General features: G+C 32.7%; 2 protein-coding genes across 2 annotated transcripts; one reads left to right on the forward strand and one right to left on the reverse strand.

Moving 5' to 3' along the window:
• Positions 1-6,813: 6,813 nt before the first annotated feature.
• Positions 6,814-8,879, reverse strand: LOC126691297 (uncharacterized). Its single transcript, XM_050386349.1, has 3 exons — positions 8,870-8,879; positions 7,227-7,388; positions 6,814-7,136 (listed from the first exon to the last, which is right to left on the reverse strand). Exons 1-3 carry the CDS (start codon positions 8,877-8,879, stop codon positions 6,814-6,816), a joined length of 495 nt encoding a protein of 164 aa, XP_050242306.1.
• Positions 8,880-12,893: 4,014 nt separating this feature from the next.
• On the forward strand, positions 12,894-19,122 carry LOC126693228 (E3 ubiquitin-protein ligase At1g12760-like). Its single transcript, XM_050389137.1, has 4 exons — positions 12,894-13,402; positions 14,869-14,988; positions 16,589-16,880; positions 18,410-19,122. Exons 1-4 carry the CDS (start codon positions 12,975-12,977, stop codon positions 18,569-18,571), a joined length of 1,002 nt encoding a protein of 333 aa, XP_050245094.1. The 5' UTR covers positions 12,894-12,974; the 3' UTR covers positions 18,572-19,122.
• The last annotated feature ends 1,911 nt before the right edge of the window (positions 19,123-21,033 follow it).

Genomic DNA, 21,033 nt, shown 5'->3' on the forward strand with positions numbered 1-21,033 from the left:
TATATATATATATAAAGAGAGAAACATACAAATTTTGAATAAGGGTTTTCATTAAGATTATATAAAGAATAAAATGATGTGTATGTGAGTGTAATCCACTCTCTTATTCTCCCCTTGGAAACTAATTGAGAGACCACACTTCTTGTGCAATAAGTGGAATTGGAGTTAAGATTAAAAGTGTTCCCAAGTACTTTTAATCTTTTGTTTTTGAATTTCACCACATCAAGGTATGCTTTCTTGTTCTTAAATTCTGAAACTTACATGATACATGTTATCAATTGCAAATGAAATAGATTCGTTATTTTTCCGTTGCGTATGTTTTGTATGCAATACAAACATGTATTTTTCCAACAATTGGCTCTTATAGTCTTATACTCTTATCCCTTAACATTGATTAGGATTAGTTAGTATTTTGAATTATGAAAAGTATGAATATTCTGAATTATGAGCTTATGGAGCTTATATGTATGAGAACTATATATATTGTATGTTACTATCCATAATTATAGTGAAAATTTAGTTTGATTACAATAGTTGGGTGTACATAAATTTCATATTATACATGTTTTAAGTTATACAAGAAATGTTATAAAAAATTTGTGCATACCAAACACCAGAAAACATTTTCAAGCTCGTTACAAAATACTAGAAAATGAGATAGTTTTCCAAAAAATGTTCTCTAGAAAATGACCCATTTTCCAGAAAATGTTAATGCTTAAACAAATAGAGCGTTAAATTTTACAAGAAATGTTACAAAAGTTTGTACATACCAAACACTGGAAAACATTCTTAAGCTCATTTTCAAGGTTGTTACCAAACACCGGAAAATGAGATAGTTTTCCAAGAAATGTTCACTGGAAAATAACCAATTTCTAGAAAACATTAATGCTGAAACAAAAGGTAGAGTATAACTCAAGGGAAAGGGATATGCTTTTCCTCCTTGTTGAACTATAATATCCACAAGCAATGATTAAAAAGGTCTCTTCTATTCATACCTAGTCTGCTGTTGTTTTACTAATTTCATATACTAATTGACTACATACACTAACTGTTTTAAGTTCCCTATTTAAAAGGGATGGATACACAAGAAGACATATCACGATATGCTAATTTCTTACAAGGGGATTCCGATTTTGTGGCACTATTTTTAAGTGGGTCTCAAAATACTTCAATGTCCATCCAAGAGTTTTTACCAGAAGTTGAAATTGTCACCTCTAATCCAACAAAACGTGGTGGCAACTTCAGTGTAGATGAGGATAGCCTCCTCGTCTCTACAAGGCTTAACATTAGCATGGATGCCGTGCATGGTACTGACCAAAGGGCTGAAAAATTTTGGGAGAAAATTTGACAATATTTTTGTGAGAACAATACTTACGGAACCACACATTCTGCTTCCTCCCTATCAAGTCGATGGGGAACAATTAATAGGGAGACAAGTAAGTTTGCTGGGTTCATGGCTAAAGTTGAAGCCCGAAATCAAAGTGGCGCGACTGATCAAATGAAAGTATAAATTATATTTCAATGGTATCACAATATTAATTTCCGAATAGTTTGAAGACACTAATTATTTTATTTAAAAAAAAATTAGTTGGAAGATGCAAAGGCTCAATATAAAGCTTCATCACCTAGCAAAAAAACAACTTTTGCATTTGAACATTGTTGGGTTGTGTTGAAGAACCAACCAAAGTAGACTGTGCCTAAGGAAAGATCAAAAGGACTCCCTCAAACTCCAAGTTCAATTGATCAAGTTGGTAGTAATGATAATGACATAATGGTGCTAGAGAGACTAATTGGTAGAAAAGCCGAAAAGGTTAAGCGAAAGAGAACAGATGGTGATAAGGGTTTTGAGGATTATTTGGTGAAAAAATTGCAATATATTCAACAATCATATGAACAAGACAAAGAGGCTCTTTGTATCAAAGCAGATAGGGTTCGAATGGATGCGCAAAGTTCTGATATTGAAAATGAAAGGCTTTGTCTTGAAACTATTAGGGAGGAGGGAAGAATAATGACCATGGATACAAGTGCCATGAATGAAAAAAGAAAGACTTTATTTTGAAAATCTCAAGGATCAAATCCTTACAAGACAAAAATTAGAGAAAATAGTTGGCTTTGACCCAAGGAGATGATGTCTTGTCGTAACCTTGTTTTGGTAGTAAATTATTTTAGGGTTGGGGTTTGTCATATGTAGATGATATTTTTTTTTTACCTTATTTTGGTAGTGGCTTATTTTAAGCGTAGGTTTGGAACATGTAGATGATGTATTGTTCCAACTTGATCAATTGGCAGTAGGTTGTGCCACTTATGTAATCACATCATTTTTGCTTATATGAAAAACTTATGTGATGAATCACAGTGTATACATGGTGTTATATTAAGTACTTGAATACTCTTTTTATGATGAATCATACATCATTATGTAAAGTTTATATAATAAAATATGTAAGTATTCTATTCCTAAGTCTTAACATCAATCTTTTATAAAGACCGTATTGTATATAGGAACATAAACTGTATATTTTATAAGTTGCTATATTGTCAATTTTATGTTCTTTAAACCTTTATTAATTATTTTTCTGTTCAATAATAGTGATAATTTCCTAACACTGTTGTCTTCAAGGCTGTCTCTATGGGTCGCTCTCTTTTTCACAAATTGCTTTTTGACGACTTAGATGAGGATGAGATAATGAGGCAAGCTCTTAAGGGTTCAATATCACAATGTAAACGTTGTCGGACTATCGAACGTGATTGTTTAGCAGGCCATAAAGACTTTATTTCGACTACTTTGCTGACACACAAGTATATCCTCCTAATTTATTTCAGAGGAGATTTCGGATGAGTCGGTCTTTTTTTCTCCGTATTCAATCTAAGGTAGAAACTTATGAACCTTACTTTATCCAAAAAAGAGACAATAACTGCACTTAGGATGCTTGCGTATGGAGTTACAGCTGATTTTATGGATGAATATGTGCGGATTGGAGAATCCACTGCAATAGAAAGTCTGAAAAAATTTGTTAAAGTGATAGTTGATATTTTCTCTAAGAAATACTTGAGGTCTCCAAATAACAAAGACATTACTAGAATTTTAGCCAATGGGGAAAGACTTGGATTTCCAAGGATGCTAGGGAGTATTGATTGCATACATTGGGAATGAAAAAATTGTCTGGCTACATGGAAAGGTCAGTACTCTGGTCACATTCATAAGCCAACCATTGTTTTGGAAGCAGTGGCATCATTTGATCTTTGGATATGGCATGCATTTTTTGGGTTACTTGGGTCAAATAATGACATTAATGCATTAGAACGGTCTTCTATATTTTCTAAGCTCGAATAAGGATGTGCTCCTGCAGTTAATTACTCAATCAATGGCCATGAGATTACAATGGGATACTACCTTACCGATGGCATATATCCGAAGTGGTCAACATTTGTTAAAACAATTCCATCTCCACGAGGACAAAAAAGAAATTTATTTGCAAAAGCCCAAGAGGCGTATAGGAAGGATGTATAGCGTGCATTTGGATGCTTCAATCAAGATTCACAATTTTGTGTGGACCTGTAAGATTTTTCTATAGTGAAACGCTCCAAGACATCATGAAAGCGTGCGTAATTCTTCATAACATGATCGTTGAGGATGAGCGAGATGTAAATGAAGTGGTGGAATTAGATTAAGAGCAAATTGATGACAATCCTACTACACAATAGTCACAGAAGCACAAAAATGAATTTACGGAGTTCATTGAAACCCATCAATGTATTCGAGACCATAAAATTCATTCTCAACTCCAATCAAACCTCATTGAGCATTTATGGCAATTACAAGGGAAGTTGTAGGAACTTAAGTGTGTGAGCTATGCATGTAGGGGTTTTATTGTAATTTGATATATGTACGAGTCTTTTAAAGACAACATTGATAGTTATGTATGTGGATTGCATCTATATATATGTATGTGGATTTTTTAAGTTGGTAGGTTAAGTACATTGATATTTGGCAGGTTGCATGTATATATATATGTATGTGGATTTTTTAAGTTGGTAGGTTGAGTACATTGACATTTGGCAGGTTGCATATATATGTATGTATGTGGATTTTTAAAGTTAACAAGTTTGAGTAAATTGATATTTAGCAAGTTCTTTCTCAAAAAAGAAAAAAAAAATCGGTAGGTTCTATATATATATGTGTGTGTGTGTGGGGGGGGGGGGGGTCATTAAAGTTGGCAGGTTGAATACATTGATATTTGGCAAGATGCATCTATAAATATGTATGTGGATTTTACATTGATATTTGGCAGGTTTGATGGAATATATACGTATGTGGATTTTTAAAGTTGGCAAATTTGAGTACATTGATATTTGGTAGGTTCTTTCTCAAAAAAAAAAAAAAAATGGCAAGTTGTTGAAAATATATGTATGTGGGTCTATATATGTTGAAAATATGACTCTTGGCTAGATGTGGATCTATATTTGTTGAAAATATGACCGTTGGCAAGATGCAAAGGCTCTATTGAAAATGTGATGTAAAGTTGAATTTATTCAACCATCTAATTGGCTTTATTTCGTGCCAAATTTGCTTGTAATTCAGCATTTAGTAACCCTGTATTTAGGTGGGTTTGATGTAAGGGTAGTGAGTGAGATAGAGTGAAGTTTGCTCAAGAGTGTGCAAGAAAACAGAGACTTGCGGCTTGGCCTCGCGGGTGACTCGCGGCTGCAAGCCGTCAAACGCAGCACACGTGCCAAGCATGCCAGAAGGTGAACAGTCATGCTAGCTGGAGCATTACAGGACAAAACAGGACAACTGGCCATACGGTTATCTTACGACTGGATCTCGCGACTTAGTCAAGCCGCGAGCCACCCCTGTTTTGTAAAACCTGACGTTTCACATTCCTCTCCCACTCCAGTATAAATACCCCTTTTACCCACGACTGTAAGAGTGCTTCCAGAGAGAATTTTGAGAGAGAAACCCTAAAGAAAAACAAGATTGATTCACCAACAATCTATACATTAGAGTCTCTTCAAATTCCTCAACTCTCTTCCTCTTTATTGTCAAATCCTTGAGAGGCATTTTACCAAACCTTGTTCTCACCATTATTACTGTGAGAGAGCTGTTTGGATTTCTGGGAAGCAGTTAGGAAGGAACCAATCTTCATTGGTTGATGCTACGGTCTAGTAGCGGAATCCGGGAAGCTAGAAAAGAAAAAGGTTCGACGCAACCTCGTTGGAGCAAGAAGCTTGGAGGGCTTAGGTGCACTGGGTAGATTAGGCTTGGAGGATCTATTGCTGTCCATGTATCCCAACTATATTTTCTAGTGGATTGTTTACCCCTTGGAGGGCGGCGAAGAGGTTTTACGCCGAGGGCTTCGGTTTCCTCTTCGATAACACATCGCGTGTTGTCTTTGTGTTTACATCTTCCTTCCTCTCTATCTTTGCCTTTTTATTATCTGCTGTGGATTGTGATTTTAATTTGGCTTAGATAGTTTTACCAATTCCATATTATAGCTTATGTTAAGTTTTCGCACACTTGTTGCTTGACATAATGCTTGAATTGGTTAAGTTGTAATTTGAGAGTCTAAACGTTCAAGGGTGTTTATACACATATTTGAACTTTCATGTGACTATTGGAATACTTGTTGAATTTGAAAAAAAATGACTGTTAGAAAGAAATAATAAAGAAAAATTAAAAAAATAATATTTTAATAAAATGGTAAAATAATAGAGTTTTGGGATGTTGGGTCTATTATAAAATGGTATGGTATAATTGACAAAGTAAATTTTTGGGATGGTAAAATAGGAGAGGATGACATTTTCCATTGTGAATGCTCTTAGCTTACTAGAAAATGAAATCAATTAAACATAAGTGATCAATCACACCTTAAAATTTTTCATAATTTGCGGCAACTTCCTTATATAATAAAAGAAAAATGCTATATCCACAACATTTTCACAACATTTTTACAACAAATCATAGATGACAGGTTGTTGCTGATTATTATGGTTGGGGCAAAAAAGTAATCTCAATGATAAGTTCAAATTTGAACTAATAACAATTAACCACCTATGATATATTGTAAAAATGTTATGGATGTAGCACTTCTCATAATAAAAAGACAAACTTCCCCTCCCCACCATGGTTGTCAAAATCGCGATCTGGATTGTAGGATCGCACGATTTTACAATCCCATCTTACCAAAACGTTTAGAATCGCACTAGGATCATAAAAATGGTAGGATCATACGTAGGATTGTATAGGATCATAGGATCGTATGGGATCCTACCAAAAACATTAAAAAAAAAATTTATGTGATAAATTTTTTGTTTTGATGAAGTTTTAAGAGTTTTTATTTTTGGCGAAAAACACATTTTAGTCCCTACATTTTCAGGCGATTCCCATTTTAGTCCCTAAATTTTATTTTTACCGCTTTTAGTCCCTATTCTGAAAAACGATTCCATTTTAGTCCCTGCCATTACATCAAAAACGGCTATTGCAGACGTGGCAAACGGCAAAGTTAAATAATAATAAACTAATGTCCACGTGGCCTAAATTAATAATAAAAAATATTTTTTAATGCCACGTCAGCATCTAAATTAAAAAAATTAATTTATTGATTTTAACTAAATAAAAAAAATTAAAAATAGAATTAAAAATTAAAAATCTTATGAATTGAGATCTAAGTGTGTCTTGAACAAGAACAACAACAAGAACACAAACCCAGATCCAAGAACACAAACCTAGAAATTATTAAAAAAAAAAAAAAAAAACTAATCAAAGCCAAAAATTCCGATCTCAAAGCCAATCACAACCACAAAAATAAAACATTAAAACCCACAACAACCTAGGCCAGGTTGATTAGTTGTTGTTCGTCGTGTATAAGGAGAGAGCCATTTGGCACGCATGTAATCAGCTTTCCTCCAAGGCGGAAAGTGCATCCCCTTTTTCTTCAAACTCTGCTTCGCTGCCTCCGATACTATCGACGCTATTTGACCCAACCGATCGGCTTTCCCCACATATATGTACGGTAGAGATTGCAATATCGCCTTGTACGTCCCAGTCGATCTCGCTATCTCAAACTCCGATTGGAAATCTATATCCATCAACAATCTTTCCCCTTCCACTATCACATCTATATATTCATATTCCCCTGAACAACAACAACACAATCTTAAATAATAATTCTTCTTCTTTTCTTTATAATTAATCGTTTCAAAACTCAGAGAACAAAATATTTTACCTACTGGGTAAGAGAGAGATTTGTCCCATTTGGATTTGCAAATAGAGGAATCATAGCCAAGAGATGACAGTCCATCTGTTACTATTTTCCTCAGATCCTCTTTACTTTTGTTAATTTTGTTGATCTTGTCTACGATTTTCGCCGCGTCTGCTAACAGGTTTTCTTGGCTTGGGTTGTTGTGGGTTTTAATGTTTTATTTTTGTGGTTGTGGTTGGCTTTGAGATCGGAATTTCTGGCTTTGATTAGTTTTTTTTTTTTTTTTTTTAATAATTTCTGGGTTTGTGTTCTTGGATCTGGGTTTATGTTCTTGTTATTCTTGTTCAAGACACACTTAGATTTCAATTCATAAGATTTTTAATTTTTAATTCTATTTTTAATTTTTTTATTTAGTTAAAATCAATAAATTAATTTTTGTAATTTAGATGCTGACGTGGCATTAAAAAATATTTTTTATTATTAATTTAGGCCACGTGGACATTAGTTTATTATTATTTAACTTTGCCGTTTGTCACGTCTGCAATAGCCGTTTCTGATGTAACGGCATGGACTAAAATGGAATCGTTTTTCAGGATAGGGACTAAAAGCGGTAAAAATAAAATTTAGGGACTAAAATGGGAATCGCCTTAAAATGTAGGGACTAAAATGTGCTTTTCGCCTTTATTTTTTCATGTTGTGATGGTATGACTTTTTTTTTTTTTTTTAATAAAATTATGTTAACCTATGTAAATGTTTTTTAGTTTTTAGTTCACTTATAATCAAAATGAATGAATGCTTCATTATTTTTAAATGAAGAATTTGATGTTGGTTTTGCTGCCTTTTAAGCCATAATGTTATTACATTTGTTTGATCAATATACTAATTTGTGTTCTAATATTACTAAAATATTTTTTTATATACAATTCTATCAGTTATGTTTGTATTTGTGTATTGATTGATTGATTTTTTTGAGCATGCTCTTTAATTGTTGCTGAGTGGTATAACTTAAATAGTTGAGTGTGAAATTGCATCTTGATATTTTTTGTAGATCTAGTATACAAATATATAATGTCTGCATAAATGATGAAATGGATGGTGATTATTAGAAATTTAGGACGGTGGTTTATTTATTTATTTATTTATTTATTTTAGAAAAGAGGACGGTGGTTATAAGAACCTTAGAATGAGAATAATTAAATATTCACTTTACCTTAATATTCATCTTACTTTTAGATTTCATATTGTAGTTAGCTAATCTCTATTCGCTAACTTATTTTAGATTTCAAACTTGGAACTTAGAATTAGGAAAATATTTTCCATATGTTTTGATAAATATTTTGGTATTTGATTGTTAATTAAATATTTATTGAATTTTTTAAATACATTGGGTTAAAACTTAAATATAATTGTTTCGTTAGTATAGACGTAGCGATGTATGACATGCAAATTACTTCATATTATACAAATCTTAGTTTTTTTTATAGATGACTTTATAATTTATGTGATTATTCAACATATAAAGTCATTATCAATGTATTTTTTACTTTAAATATGAAAATATGTAAGATTTTACGATTCACGATTTAATCCTACGATTTATGATCCTATCTACCTGCAACGATTTTACAACCCCCCCCCCCCCCCTTTTTCATACAAACAAAGCGTACCTATTGTCATGTCAATTGTTAAATCTATTTAATGGGACGGTTGAGTAATACGCGTGTGTGATGAATGGTCACGTACTCAATGCAAAATTTGTTTTAAAAGGAATACTCACACTATTTAGTATTTATAACACACAATGACACAAATATAGTAAATTTTGTTCTTATATTAATAATTCCATAAATAAATAAATAAACTCTTTTAACATGTCTAATTTCTTCAACAAAAATATAAATTTTATTTTATATTAATTTTGTTATTTTTTATACAAAATAAAAATTCTAAGAGTCGTTTGTTAATATTGTTCCAGTAATGTTTGTACTTTTTGGAAATATGTGTGGGTGAAAAAATACGTGAAATACGTGTAATATTATTTAAATACCAAAAACTGTTGCTCAAAACATCCTACCAAATAGCCCCCTACTCTAACATAATCTAAGTGTATATGTATGTGAAACTCCCTCCTAGAGACTTGAACTTCGGCCCTTGCCTTCCACATCTTACAAACACTTATATTTGTAGAGTAACCATTGCACCATGGATGTGCGGACGTGCCTTAGTATATTAGTTTTTTTTTTTTTTTTTTTTTTGAGAATCTAGTATATTAATTTTGTTTTGAAAGTTTGATGAAGCTATACCTTCTTTTTTTTTTTTTTTTTTTTTTTTTTTTTAGAAATGAAGTTGGATAATTAAATTATGAAATTTAAATGTAGATCCACTCAAAATGCCAAGAGATTTTCATAAGTAGATTTCCTCTTTCAAATTTGGAATGATACGATGCATCAAGTCATTAACTAAATGCAGATTCATTTAATCTATCAAAAGATTTTCATAATAAGATATTTCATAGAAAAAAAAAAAAAAGGAATGATACCAATTAATTAACCTTCATGGTTGCTTATTTTCCTATCAAGAACATTAACAATTTTGTACTTTAAAATGGAATATACATTGAATCTAATTTGCAGTATTATCTTCTCGGAAAATTATCAAAATCCTTGTCATTTTAAAGATCATGATTTGGTATTCAAAAAAAAAAAAAAAAAAAAAAGATATGATTTGGTGGGGTTGGATGCCTATAAATCATTAAAGAAAATTTTAATTCGTTACTTGCCACAGCTACTGATTTGCTGTCGATACCAATTTTATGATATTATGAATTATGATTCATTCACGGTCAACATCTTCACAGTACTTGATGACAGCCAACCGTTTCCTCCCTAAACAAAAGAATTAATGTTATTATACACAATTATGTGTGCATAAAATTATTATTATTATTATTATTATTATTATATATATACACACTAAGATTTCAATTTATGGCATACACTTCATCATGATTACCTTTATTATCAAGTTTAGAACCCAATTGACTTCTGGAATAGGCAGAGTTCAAATCCCAAATCCCTTATATTCAATGACAAAAGACTTACTGAACTAACTTGAATCTACATGCATAAAATTATTCAATAACTACTAATTTGACAAAATGGGTATCATGCACAAAGCTCTCTAAGAAAAACTGCTTCTCCTGAAAAATGCATAGTGAACTATGTGTCGTTTTAGTCATTCCAACATGTTAGATGGCACTACCACCCAATATTTCCTACCCCAAACAACTCCTTCACTAGATACACACCTAATTCATACCAATCTCTCTTTTTCTGTCTAGTTGTTTACTATCTAAAACTCTTAAATTATTCTCCTCTTATGAAACTAAATATTAATTTTTGTTAAGAGTTGTCCTAGGAAAAATATAATATCAATCATTTAACCCAAATTTCATTGTCACAATAAGGGTAAGAGGTGCCAAAATACTGAAAAGTCATTGAGGAACTCTTTTTTTCTTATATGTGAAACTTTATTTTATACGATTAGGTATGAATGAAATGAAATAGGGAGTCAAGATTAGGAGGAAGACATTATCTTACATTAAAAAGTATCAAAATTTTAGAATAGGACAATTCATCGTTGAACTTCCTATATTAATTTAGAAATTGGTACCTTTAACTTGAATTTTAATAATATTGTATACTTGCAATTTGCATAGACACTAGACAACCATATTGGATAGGGACAGTTGAAGCAATTAGATAATCTCTATGTCCCAAATTGTTTGGTCTAGTTAGAAAAACTTAATTATTTAGGGAAACATCATTAACTGCCTTATATCTTTAAAAAGAAAAGTTAAAAATTTCCTAAATTACCCTTAAACAAATTTATCAAAAAATTATTTAAGAAAAAAAAAAAAACCATTTCTAGTATTGGTGGCAACTGCTAAGCAATTTTCAAAGTTATTGTAAATTTCAAATTCTATTAGTGTACTACTCTTACAATTTGCAAACCTATACTCAAATCCAAATTCTATAGCCACCAAGCCTAATCCAAATTCAATCTTTATCTTTAAATCAAATTTTAATTTTTTTAATTAAAAAAATGCTCCCACAAATAAATTAAGGGCATAAAGGGAATGTTAATAAATTAATGGTGTTTGACTTTTCAAATATGACATAATTTTGGAATATCTCAAAATGGAATATGTAGGGACACGATTTTAGTTAACCCGGTCCTGGATGGTCAGGCCTTGGCCCAAAAGGTCCCACATAATGAATTTTGTAGAGTATGGACTGAAGAACTTGGTTCCAGTTGGCTTAAACGGTTCGTTGCATGTGCTTAGCAGATATGGAAACAAGAATGAAGAAAGTGGATGTGAAGAGGGAAATTTTATTCATGAGCATGCATTCGTACAATGAAACCTTGCTCCTCTGTCTCTTCTCTCCTTTTTTCCCGTCCCCCTCTCTTGAGGGACTCTTACATATTATATAGGCCTTCTTTTATCATCTGTGCCTTACACTTGTTGATCATCCAAACCCCTACTTGAGCACCTGTCCTATCAGACGCCCTTACCAGTTCTTTGTGAGTTGCAGTGACCAAGGTAGCACTGTTCAAGGGTCTTCTCTTTATTAATGCGGTCAGGAGAGTAATTGTGGTGCATTTAATGTGGTGGTGACAGCCTTTACTGGGATATTTTGGGTCTCCTTTCTTTTTACGTGTTTGGAGTGAGGGCTACAGTAGCTAGGATGCATCGTTGACCTGGACTTTGGAACGTCCGAGGAGGAATTACTCCTCGGATGTGTTCTCCTTGCTCCAGTGGGCCTGAGTAAGGATTCTGGGCCGCGACGTCTCCTCGGACGGGCTCAAGGCCCAGCCAACCTGTTATTCTGGGCCGGTCCCCACAGAATACATGTCAAACAATTTGAGATGGAGGAAGTATAAAAATTATGCTTACCCTAATAATAACTCGCCACAAATGAAAACCCAATCATGGTAATTAAGTTTGTCACTAGACCTAACCTTATCCAATAAAATATTAAAATGACTTCCCTTGGGATTAATTTAAAAAATAATAATGACTTGAATTAGTTGTTTTATAGTTTTTTGGTTTACTTAAAATCACATCTTTAAAACACAGCTTGACTTAAGATGCACAACTTTAAATGAATTAAAATTGTATTTTTAAAACATGATTAGAAAAAAACAGGATAAATCATCAAATAACTTAAAAATATTAATTTAAATAGTTATTACTGAAAATTATATTACTTTGCAAATATTACCAATTCTATAAAAAAAAAAATTAATATAAAATAATAAAGACAGGAAAAAAAAATTCATAATATTTTTAAATTAGCCAAATTAAAATCTTAAACCCTTAATAATTTGAAATTTAAATTTCTTTTTGAATTACATGATTGGTTAATTTTTTTTTTTTAAAAAAAAAAAAACAAACTCCATTTATTAGATTATCCAAAAAAAAAAAGTTAAAAAAAAAAAAAAAAACTCCATTTATTAAAAAAGTCACTTTCACGAACCATCCTAGGACTCGACAAAACAGAAACTCTTAAAAAACTCTCGAAATCCATCCACATCGCAATAACACGACATCGTTTTCTTCCCTTTCATTTTCCTTTCCTTTCCAAAGCGCCACTTCCACTATACTTTCTTCTCCTTCCCTAAGCAACACCTCTCTCTCTCTCTCTAAATCTGTCTCTCTTTTGAAAGTTCAAACACACACGTCTCTCTCTCTCTCTCTAAAATAGTAAAATGGAGGCAGAACTGCCAGTACGCGTGGCGAGCACCAGCAGGGGGAGAAGGAGCTTCACAGTGCCACTCACTCGATACGCGGCGCGTCTGTTCACGCGCCACCGCCAAGAAGAAGGAGAGGAGCAGCAGCGGCAACAACCCCGATCGGAGGATGAGGAGTCGGGGCACGATTACAGTTACTATAACGATAACGGTAGTTACTGTTACTACGGGTACTACTGGAAGGCGATAATGGTGGTGGACCTGGTGTGGAACTTGGGGTTCGTGGTGGTGGCTCTGGTGGTTCTACTCTCTACTTTCAAAGAGAGACCTTCCACACCTCTCAGGCTTTGGCTCTTCGGTTACTCTCTCCAATGCCTCTTCCATGTCGCCTGCGTCTACCTTCACTTTCTCTTTCGCAATTCTTCCTACCCTTTCTCTCACAACAGGTCACTCTAGCTTCTCACTCTCTCTCATATTTTCTTTTTCTTTTTCTTTTTAAAATAATAATAATTTATTTCTCAGCAACAATTGAGGTTTTATGTTGGTAGTTGGTGTGGTATTAAATGTGACGCTTATCAAAAAATGTAGTATTGTTAGTCTTTTTTTTTTTTCTTTTGCAAAATTATATTTTGTTTTTTTTTTTTTTATTCTTGAAAATAATGTTAATTTGGGTATTTAATTTTTTATTTAATTGATATTAATAAGTTCTAAGCGTCCCTTTTTCATTTTTAGTTAATTATGAAATTGGGTTTGTACGTAGTATTGCTGTTTTTAGTTACATTGAAATTTTTGTTTTGTTTTTTGATAAACAAAAGAAGAAAGAAATTTTTTTTTTTTTTTTTTTTTTAAATTTGGGCATTGCTTTGCAATTTTCTGTCTCTACAGTCAACACTTTTTTGAGTAATATGAATTTTCCAATTTTCATGGTATAATTGGGTTTCCCTCTCTCTCTCTCTCTCTCTCTCACTGTCTCTCTCTCTGCTGAGATTTTGATTAGTATAAATTAGTAGTAATAAAGAGCATGTCTCAAATTACAGCATAAGCTTATGTTGGGTACAGGATGTTGGGGGACTGGGTTTAAGCTTATCTGATGGGTAGGATAGTAGTAGAAACAATGGACCACATTCATATTTTGATTCTGAGAATTAAAAAATGTGACAATTAATGTCAAATTTGGAGGATAATAATCTAGGATTTTTTTTTAATACGTATAATTTAGGATTTTTTTTGCTCTATATGTATAATAATCTAGGAAGTTAAATAAAAGGGGCAAAAAAAAAGGTAAAAAGGTTGCCTCCATACGATGTATATGATTAAAGCTTGCATGCATTTATTTTGTTTTTGATAAGTTACATTGTGTGGGCAAAAGTGCAATGAAACCAGCAATTATGTCATCTTTGAAGGCTACTGCATGTGAGTTTACCTTTTGCTTGAGGTGGCGGATAGAGTCTTGTTATACTTAGTTGTGTTTATGATACTGTACTTATTAGCTTTCATCATTAGTCAGCTCCTTTCATTGTTGGAGCCTAGTGATCTTCCATATGTAATTTTTCTCAAAGATACAATTTTAAGAGAAACAGGTTAGCAACGAAAGTAATTCTCATTGCTTGAGCTTTTCTTTAAACTTGATTGTCCTGATCCATGCTCTACGTTCTCCCTCTGTGTTTTTGTGTTCGGAGGGTGTGGGATGAAGATATGGACTTTGTAGTTTGTACCAAGACATATCACATATCATTTTGATGCTAAAGGCATAAACATCTGCATTGTAGTGAACTGAAAAATAAACTTTTTCTCCCCTTTCTAATAAGATGGGAGAGATTGAAAACAATTACTAGTATGCAAAATCCTAAACCCTTAACAATGGAAGAATGTTTCATGTAACACTTGTTATTGTTTTTATTTTGTTTTTCAGAATTGTGAAAAGCTTGGAGTCAATAAATACAATGATATCATCCATCTGGTGGGTATTTGGATTCTATTGGATTGTTGCGGGCGGCCAAGCACTTTTGCAGGATTCTCCTCGCCTCTATTGGTAAGAGACATGGCTTAAGATTTTGAACTAATTCTAAATGGACATCTCTAATGGTTTTTTACATAAACGTACTTACATACATCATGATGAATGAATAAGAGGAAATAAAAAAACAAGTGTTTGAATGATTTTATCTCAATATGAATAAAGATGAAGTTTAAATCTATGTTGAAACTTATTCATTAGGTGCATCAACATAAAAATTTGGTAAATTTATTTTCTTCTGTGGATTTTGTGCCTATTTTGTACTTCTTGTGGGAACTCTAGTTAACTGCTTTATGTTTCTATATATCAGAAAGAGAGAGAGAGAGAGAGAGAGAGAGAGAGGGAGGGGGGGGGGGGGGGGAAGGAAGCACTTATGCACACTGGAACGTCATGTTTATATAGAGGATCTTCTTCCCAATAAAATAAAATTTTCTTGTTTTCTTCTTTCTCTCTTCTCCTTAAAATTATATAAATTAAGAGCAGAGCTTGTGTTAAGTTCTTGGTAGTTCAGAAATTGGAGAAGGAAGAATGGGAATTAAGGAAGAAGATCACAGTTACTTCGAGAGTAACCAACCTCCTAAGCAAAGAAAGAAGAAGAAGAAGAAGATAAGCACTAACTTGGGTTAATTCTGTGGATACCTCTTATTGATCATCTTAGCAGCTTATATACAATGCAATCTCTGCTTAACCAATTCCCACCCAAAAGCTAACTAACTGCATTACTGTAACTAACTGTATTACTGTGCTAACAATACTAGCATACAATACAACACATGGTAGCTTCAGTACATACAGATACAGCTAGTATCCTAACAGCTTGGGAATACTCAAAGGAAGATCTTTAAATTTTATGATTTATTGATGTTTTCGTACTGTTAAATCACTCTTCCGTCCCTTTCTTTTCCAAGTGTTGTGAAGTATTTTGCTTTTGTTGTGTGAGGTGATATCTTGTTATTCACCAAGTTCAACTGTTTATCATTCTATGGCCTTTCAACAATAAGGGGGTGTTTGGTAAGTCATAGAACCTGGCCAACTAAGAACAATATAATCGGTCTTAATTATTTTCAATTTGATAAAAAAAAAAAAAAAAAAAAAAAAATTGTCAGAAAATTGTTCAACAATGGACCAGATATATTCCTATAAAAAGCTAGTTTTTTTACTTATAAATTTGGTTTTGTTCAAATACACATTACCTCTGAAATGAACTTATAAATTTTTGGTGTTTTCACATGCATATTTTGATGACAAAGCAACAAACTAGTTTTAAATCTGGAAATTTCATATATATTACCACCAAATCTGGTAGTAACTAATTGTAACCTACATTTAGACAAACTAGATATTAAACAAAAGCAGTTCATCTTTGGACTAGTTTTATTTTTGGTTCAGCTTATATCAAAATTCATGGCCTGTGCAAAGTATTTGATCTACATAGGATTTGAGCCCAGATAGGGGCTCAAGTCAACACTTATATAGTTTCTAGTTATCGATTGGAAACAGCCAAAAGAGAAGCAATACCAATATTTAAAAACTCAGCCATGATATATTATTATTTGTTTTCATGTTCAACAAACATATGGAACCCTCAGTGATATTCCCTGTAAATTATGTGCAGGTTAACTGTTGTTTTTCTAGCCTTTGATTTGTTCTTTATCATCTTTTGCATTGGAATGGCATTTGTCATTTTCGTTGCTCTCTGCTGCTGCATTCCACTTGTTGCATTTGCCTATGCTATGACAATAAGAAAAGGTGCATCTGAAGATGATATCGGCTCTCTTCCCAAGTATAGATTTCGACAGGCCAATCCGATGGGGATCTTTGACAATGATGGAATGAAAGTTGTTGGAGCAATGGAGTCAGGAAACAGTAATTCTGTCAATGAACTTTCTCTTCAACCAGAGGATTCTGTGAGCACCAATTCCTCATCTTTTTTTTTTTTTTTTTTAATCATATCAGATTTATTCAGTTGCTCAAATTCATTGCTTCATTCTGCATGGAAGCATCTTTTTTACTCATCATTTTTCGTAGTCTTTCCCCTTTTTTGTTTTTTCTACATGGTTCTTTGCATCTTCTACGCTATAATAATCTTTTAACCCATCTGCCTTGCTGGCATACAAATTTACTGTGACGTATATGTTGATATTAATAGAATATTGTGATATTTGGCTTTGACTAGAGCTATTGTTTCTTTGATTAATACAATTTGAAACTGTCATTTTACTAATTTTTCCTAGAATTCCACAATTTTCATTGATCCATAAATATTTATTGTCGTGAGAAATTTCAATGGTCAAGTTATCAATATTTTTGTTTTGATTACAAAACAAATTCAACCTCCAAAGTCATGCTAAAAACTTTTGTAGGCCTTTTATGCTATGGAATTTATGATGGGTTTTAAAAATAACTGTTATGAGGCTAGTGAAACAATGCAAGTATTTAAAGTATGCTTATAAGTTTTTGTCTTATTTTTCGGCCAAGGAAATGTGGATGAAATGTTTTATCCATTTCCTGGTGCAACTTAGGAAGTTTTTTGAAATATTACTTGGTTATTCTCATGTTATGTGCATTTGAGAAATAGGAAAACTACAACTCTCTCTCTCTCTTAATTTTCTTTTGGCTGACATATTAGTCACATACTGGATTTTTGTACAATGTTTGATTAAGCAAACCTTGATTAAAAATTCTAATTGAGGTCTTTTCAAGTGGTGGTTGACATGCCAAACAAGATTGATCCATGTGAGGATTAAAAATATATGCAGATGTGCAAAGGCTTTATAAACTATCAATGATAAGATTACTTCTTAGGTACTACTATTTGATCAATTTTTGGTGACATTTTTTTTTTTTTTTGAAAAGTCCCATGCAGTGGTGGACCGGTTATACTTGCTCCCTTGTGATACTTATGTATCAGTTACCAATTTTGTTTTTACATGGTGTGACATAGCTGAAGTGCTGAACTCCATCATTGCTTTTCCCCGTCCCCCCTAATAAATATTAATTACTCAAAAAGTGGTTTTCCATAACGCACTTATCCTAATAAATCCGGTCATCATGTATCTCATCACTGTAGATAAACTAACAACTTGTAATATTGCCTTAAAATTTACATTTTTCCATATGGTATTGGTTGATATTTATCAAACTTATATGATTGCACTTGATTCATTGGTGGTGCTACTCATTATGTGACTCTGCATAGAAGGCTTATAGCTTGGAGTGGAAGCTATGTTATTGGTTGATAAGCATCAAACTTTTATGATTGCACTTGATTCATTGGTGGTGCTACACTGCTACGAATTGTGTGATTGTGCATACAGTGCTAATATCATGGAGTGGAAGCTATCTTTTTTCTTTCAAGTGTTATTGTTATCGCAACTGCAAAATTTTCAGAATAAGAGACACATGAATCCTAATTTATGTCCTGTCTTTTTTGTAGGAGTGCTGCATCTGCCTTTCACAGTATGTAGATGGAGTAGAGCTGTATACCCTTCCCTGCAATCACCATTTCCATTGTGGATGCATCAGCAGATGGCTTCGAATAAATGCGACCTGCCCTCTCTGCAAATATAATATCCTCCGGGGTGATACATTGGTTTGACCATTTTTTCTTGTGTCCAAATCACAAGACAGCGAGGCTATATATTTATTGAAAGCGGATTTGAGAGTGCAGAATCCTGATGGTCATTTCACTGACCTGCTGAGTGCTGACTACTGATGTAGAGAACAGAGAAGGGCATAGAAACCCAAAAAAAAAAAAAAAAAAAAAAAAAAAAAAACAAAAAAAGAAAACGGGAAGAGTGAAATTTTCTTACATGGTTCCAGTTCCTAAACCCTTAATTTGTAAATAGATTGCATTTTCAACTCTAGTTTACATTGACTGTATATTTTGTAGATGTGGTAAGTTAGGACAAAAAGTTGGAGATGGGGTCTTTCCTTGTCATTTGATTTGCAAATTTGGAAATCAATTGAAATTTCTGCTCTTTTGCAGCCACCGAACAAGTTTCACTTGACAAACAAGCCCTCCACTCCTCATGCCTGTGGCAGGAACCAAAGAGCCAGAGGGCGAAGTAGGGAAAATGTTGGATTTATGTTTTGTAGGAATATCTATATTTGTGTGGTGACAAGTTTAAATTTTGCTTTTATCATGAATTGGCAAAATCAGCATGGTGATTTATGACTGATGTGAAAGAATTAACAGAAAGAGATCTTATCTCTTGGATTAAGACTGTGAATCTGGAAAAAGCAACCAAAGAACTTGGTTACTAGTAAATCAGGTAACAAATCCCAAACGTAGCAATGCGTAACATGCAGGGCGGCATCAGATACCTATAGAAAACCTTGTATAACAAGGAAATGGCAGGCTTCACTATTTTACCAAAGTCGTTGGCTGTCATTGTAATTTGAAGGCCATTACAGAACCACAGATTTCCTTAGTAGGCGTGTCTGTCAAGAAAAATGGAAGTGCATATTTTTCATGCAACTCGAATGCTGTGCCTCCATTATGCAAAGGGATTGGAAGTGGATTCAGATTTTGTGAGATGTAAAGTACAGGCCATGCCCAGGATTGAGCGCTTTGCACTGAATCTGAATGTAAACTACGTTACATGATGCTGAATGTGACTGATTGATTGCAAATCTGCAATCCCAATCAGCTTTGCATAAATTTAGGATATTCTATTTATATAATCAACTTAGGTCAATCCTCTAGGACCACCACTACTTCCTACCTAGGAAGTATAGATGGTGCCGTGCCGTGTTAGACACTTCTGAAACAGCTCTACACGTGTCCTAGTAGATTCCTTTTCTTCTATTTTTTGGTAAAAATTGTGGGACACGACATATTTTTTTTTTCACTTATCTAATTATCTTTTATTTACATTTTATTTTGTTAGTTTTATTTACATTTTAAAATCTTATCATTGGTTTGTATTCTAATTTATAAATATCATTTATTAGTTATGAATTCACTTTATTATTTATTATTACTCTTCATGATGTATTATTAGTCTCAATCTTGAACACTTATCCAATCATCTTTTATTTACATTTTTAAATCTTATCATTGGTTTGTATTCTAATTTAGAAATATCATTTATTAGTTATGAATTCACTTTATTATTTATTATTACTCTTTATGATGTACTCTTGGCCGATCATGACTAATTTCTTTTAATTAAAATTCGATGTATTTTGAGTGGAGTTATGAGTGCATTTGTGTTAAAACTTCTTTCTTTCTCCCTTGTGTGTATGTGTGTTTGTTTCTCAAAAAAAAAAAAAAAATCGACATATTTCATCTAAAAAAATACTTATATATTTTTAACATTATATGAAAAAATAAATGTTAATGATATGTTAAAATATAAATAAAGATATATTTAACAATTAGCTTATCCAAGTAGTATTGTGTCCTAATTTTTCAAAAACTATCATGTCTTGGTGTCACATCCATACTTGTGTCAAAATCTGTCATGTCTTGGTGTCACATTGTGTCCGTGTCTATGTATGTGTTTCCTACTAAGTGGTTGTAGAATGTTTATAATGTTTTTTAATATCTAATTATTAAAATATTGGTTAGATGATTAAATTCACTATTTCTTTAGTGCTCAACATTTTAGGACAATCAATCATTTATTTTGGTATTAGAGCGCAGGAGGTCTTGAATTTGAACTATATTTAAACTTTTGGAACAATTAGTAATTTATCACTAATAAAAATTCTTCATTTTAAAATTTTGGGTAAAAAAAAAACTATTCTTTCGTTGTTAGTAAAAATATTCCACCAACTTGCATTTTCCCCAAAAAAAAAAACTGAAGGAAGTTTTGGAAACAAGCATTTTTGTCGTCTCGTTTGTCATGAACAAGAGGACAGGACAGAAGACCGAAGAAGAACTAAAGACAAGTTCCCAAATATATTGTTCTGCAGTTCTGCTGTGACACTTGAGTGAATAAAACTGTTCTCAAATTACAGATTCAAACAGGACTTAACATTTTCTTTTCTTAATAAAGATCATATCCACTAATAATCTGGTTAAACCTTGGAGGCCGTTATGGTACAGCCGTG

This window comes from Quercus robur, chromosome 7 (genome assembly GCF_932294415.1).
Source record: "Quercus robur chromosome 7, dhQueRobu3.1, whole genome shotgun sequence".
NCBI lineage: Eukaryota > Viridiplantae > Streptophyta > Magnoliopsida > Fagales > Fagaceae > Quercus > Quercus robur.

What these genes read in the sequence shown, in the direction of transcription:
- LOC126691297 (XM_050386349.1), bottom strand. An exon ending in ATCTCTCTCTTACCCAGTAG is followed by an intron (nt 7,137 to 7,226) that starts GTAAAATATTTT and finishes GTTGTTGTTCAG; the next exon opens with GGGAATATGAATATATAGAT.
- LOC126693228 (XM_050389137.1), top strand. Translation starts at nt 12,975, where the DNA reads ATGGAGGCAGAACTGCCAGTACGCGTGGCGAGCACCAGCAGGGGGAGA. An exon ending in GATTCTCCTCGCCTCTATTG is followed by an intron (nt 14,989 to 16,588) that starts GTAAGAGACATG and finishes AATTATGTGCAG; the next exon opens with GTTAACTGTTGTTTTTCTAG. An exon ending in CTCTTCAACCAGAGGATTCT is followed by an intron (nt 16,881 to 18,409) that starts GTGAGCACCAAT and finishes TCTTTTTTGTAG; the next exon opens with GAGTGCTGCATCTGCCTTTC.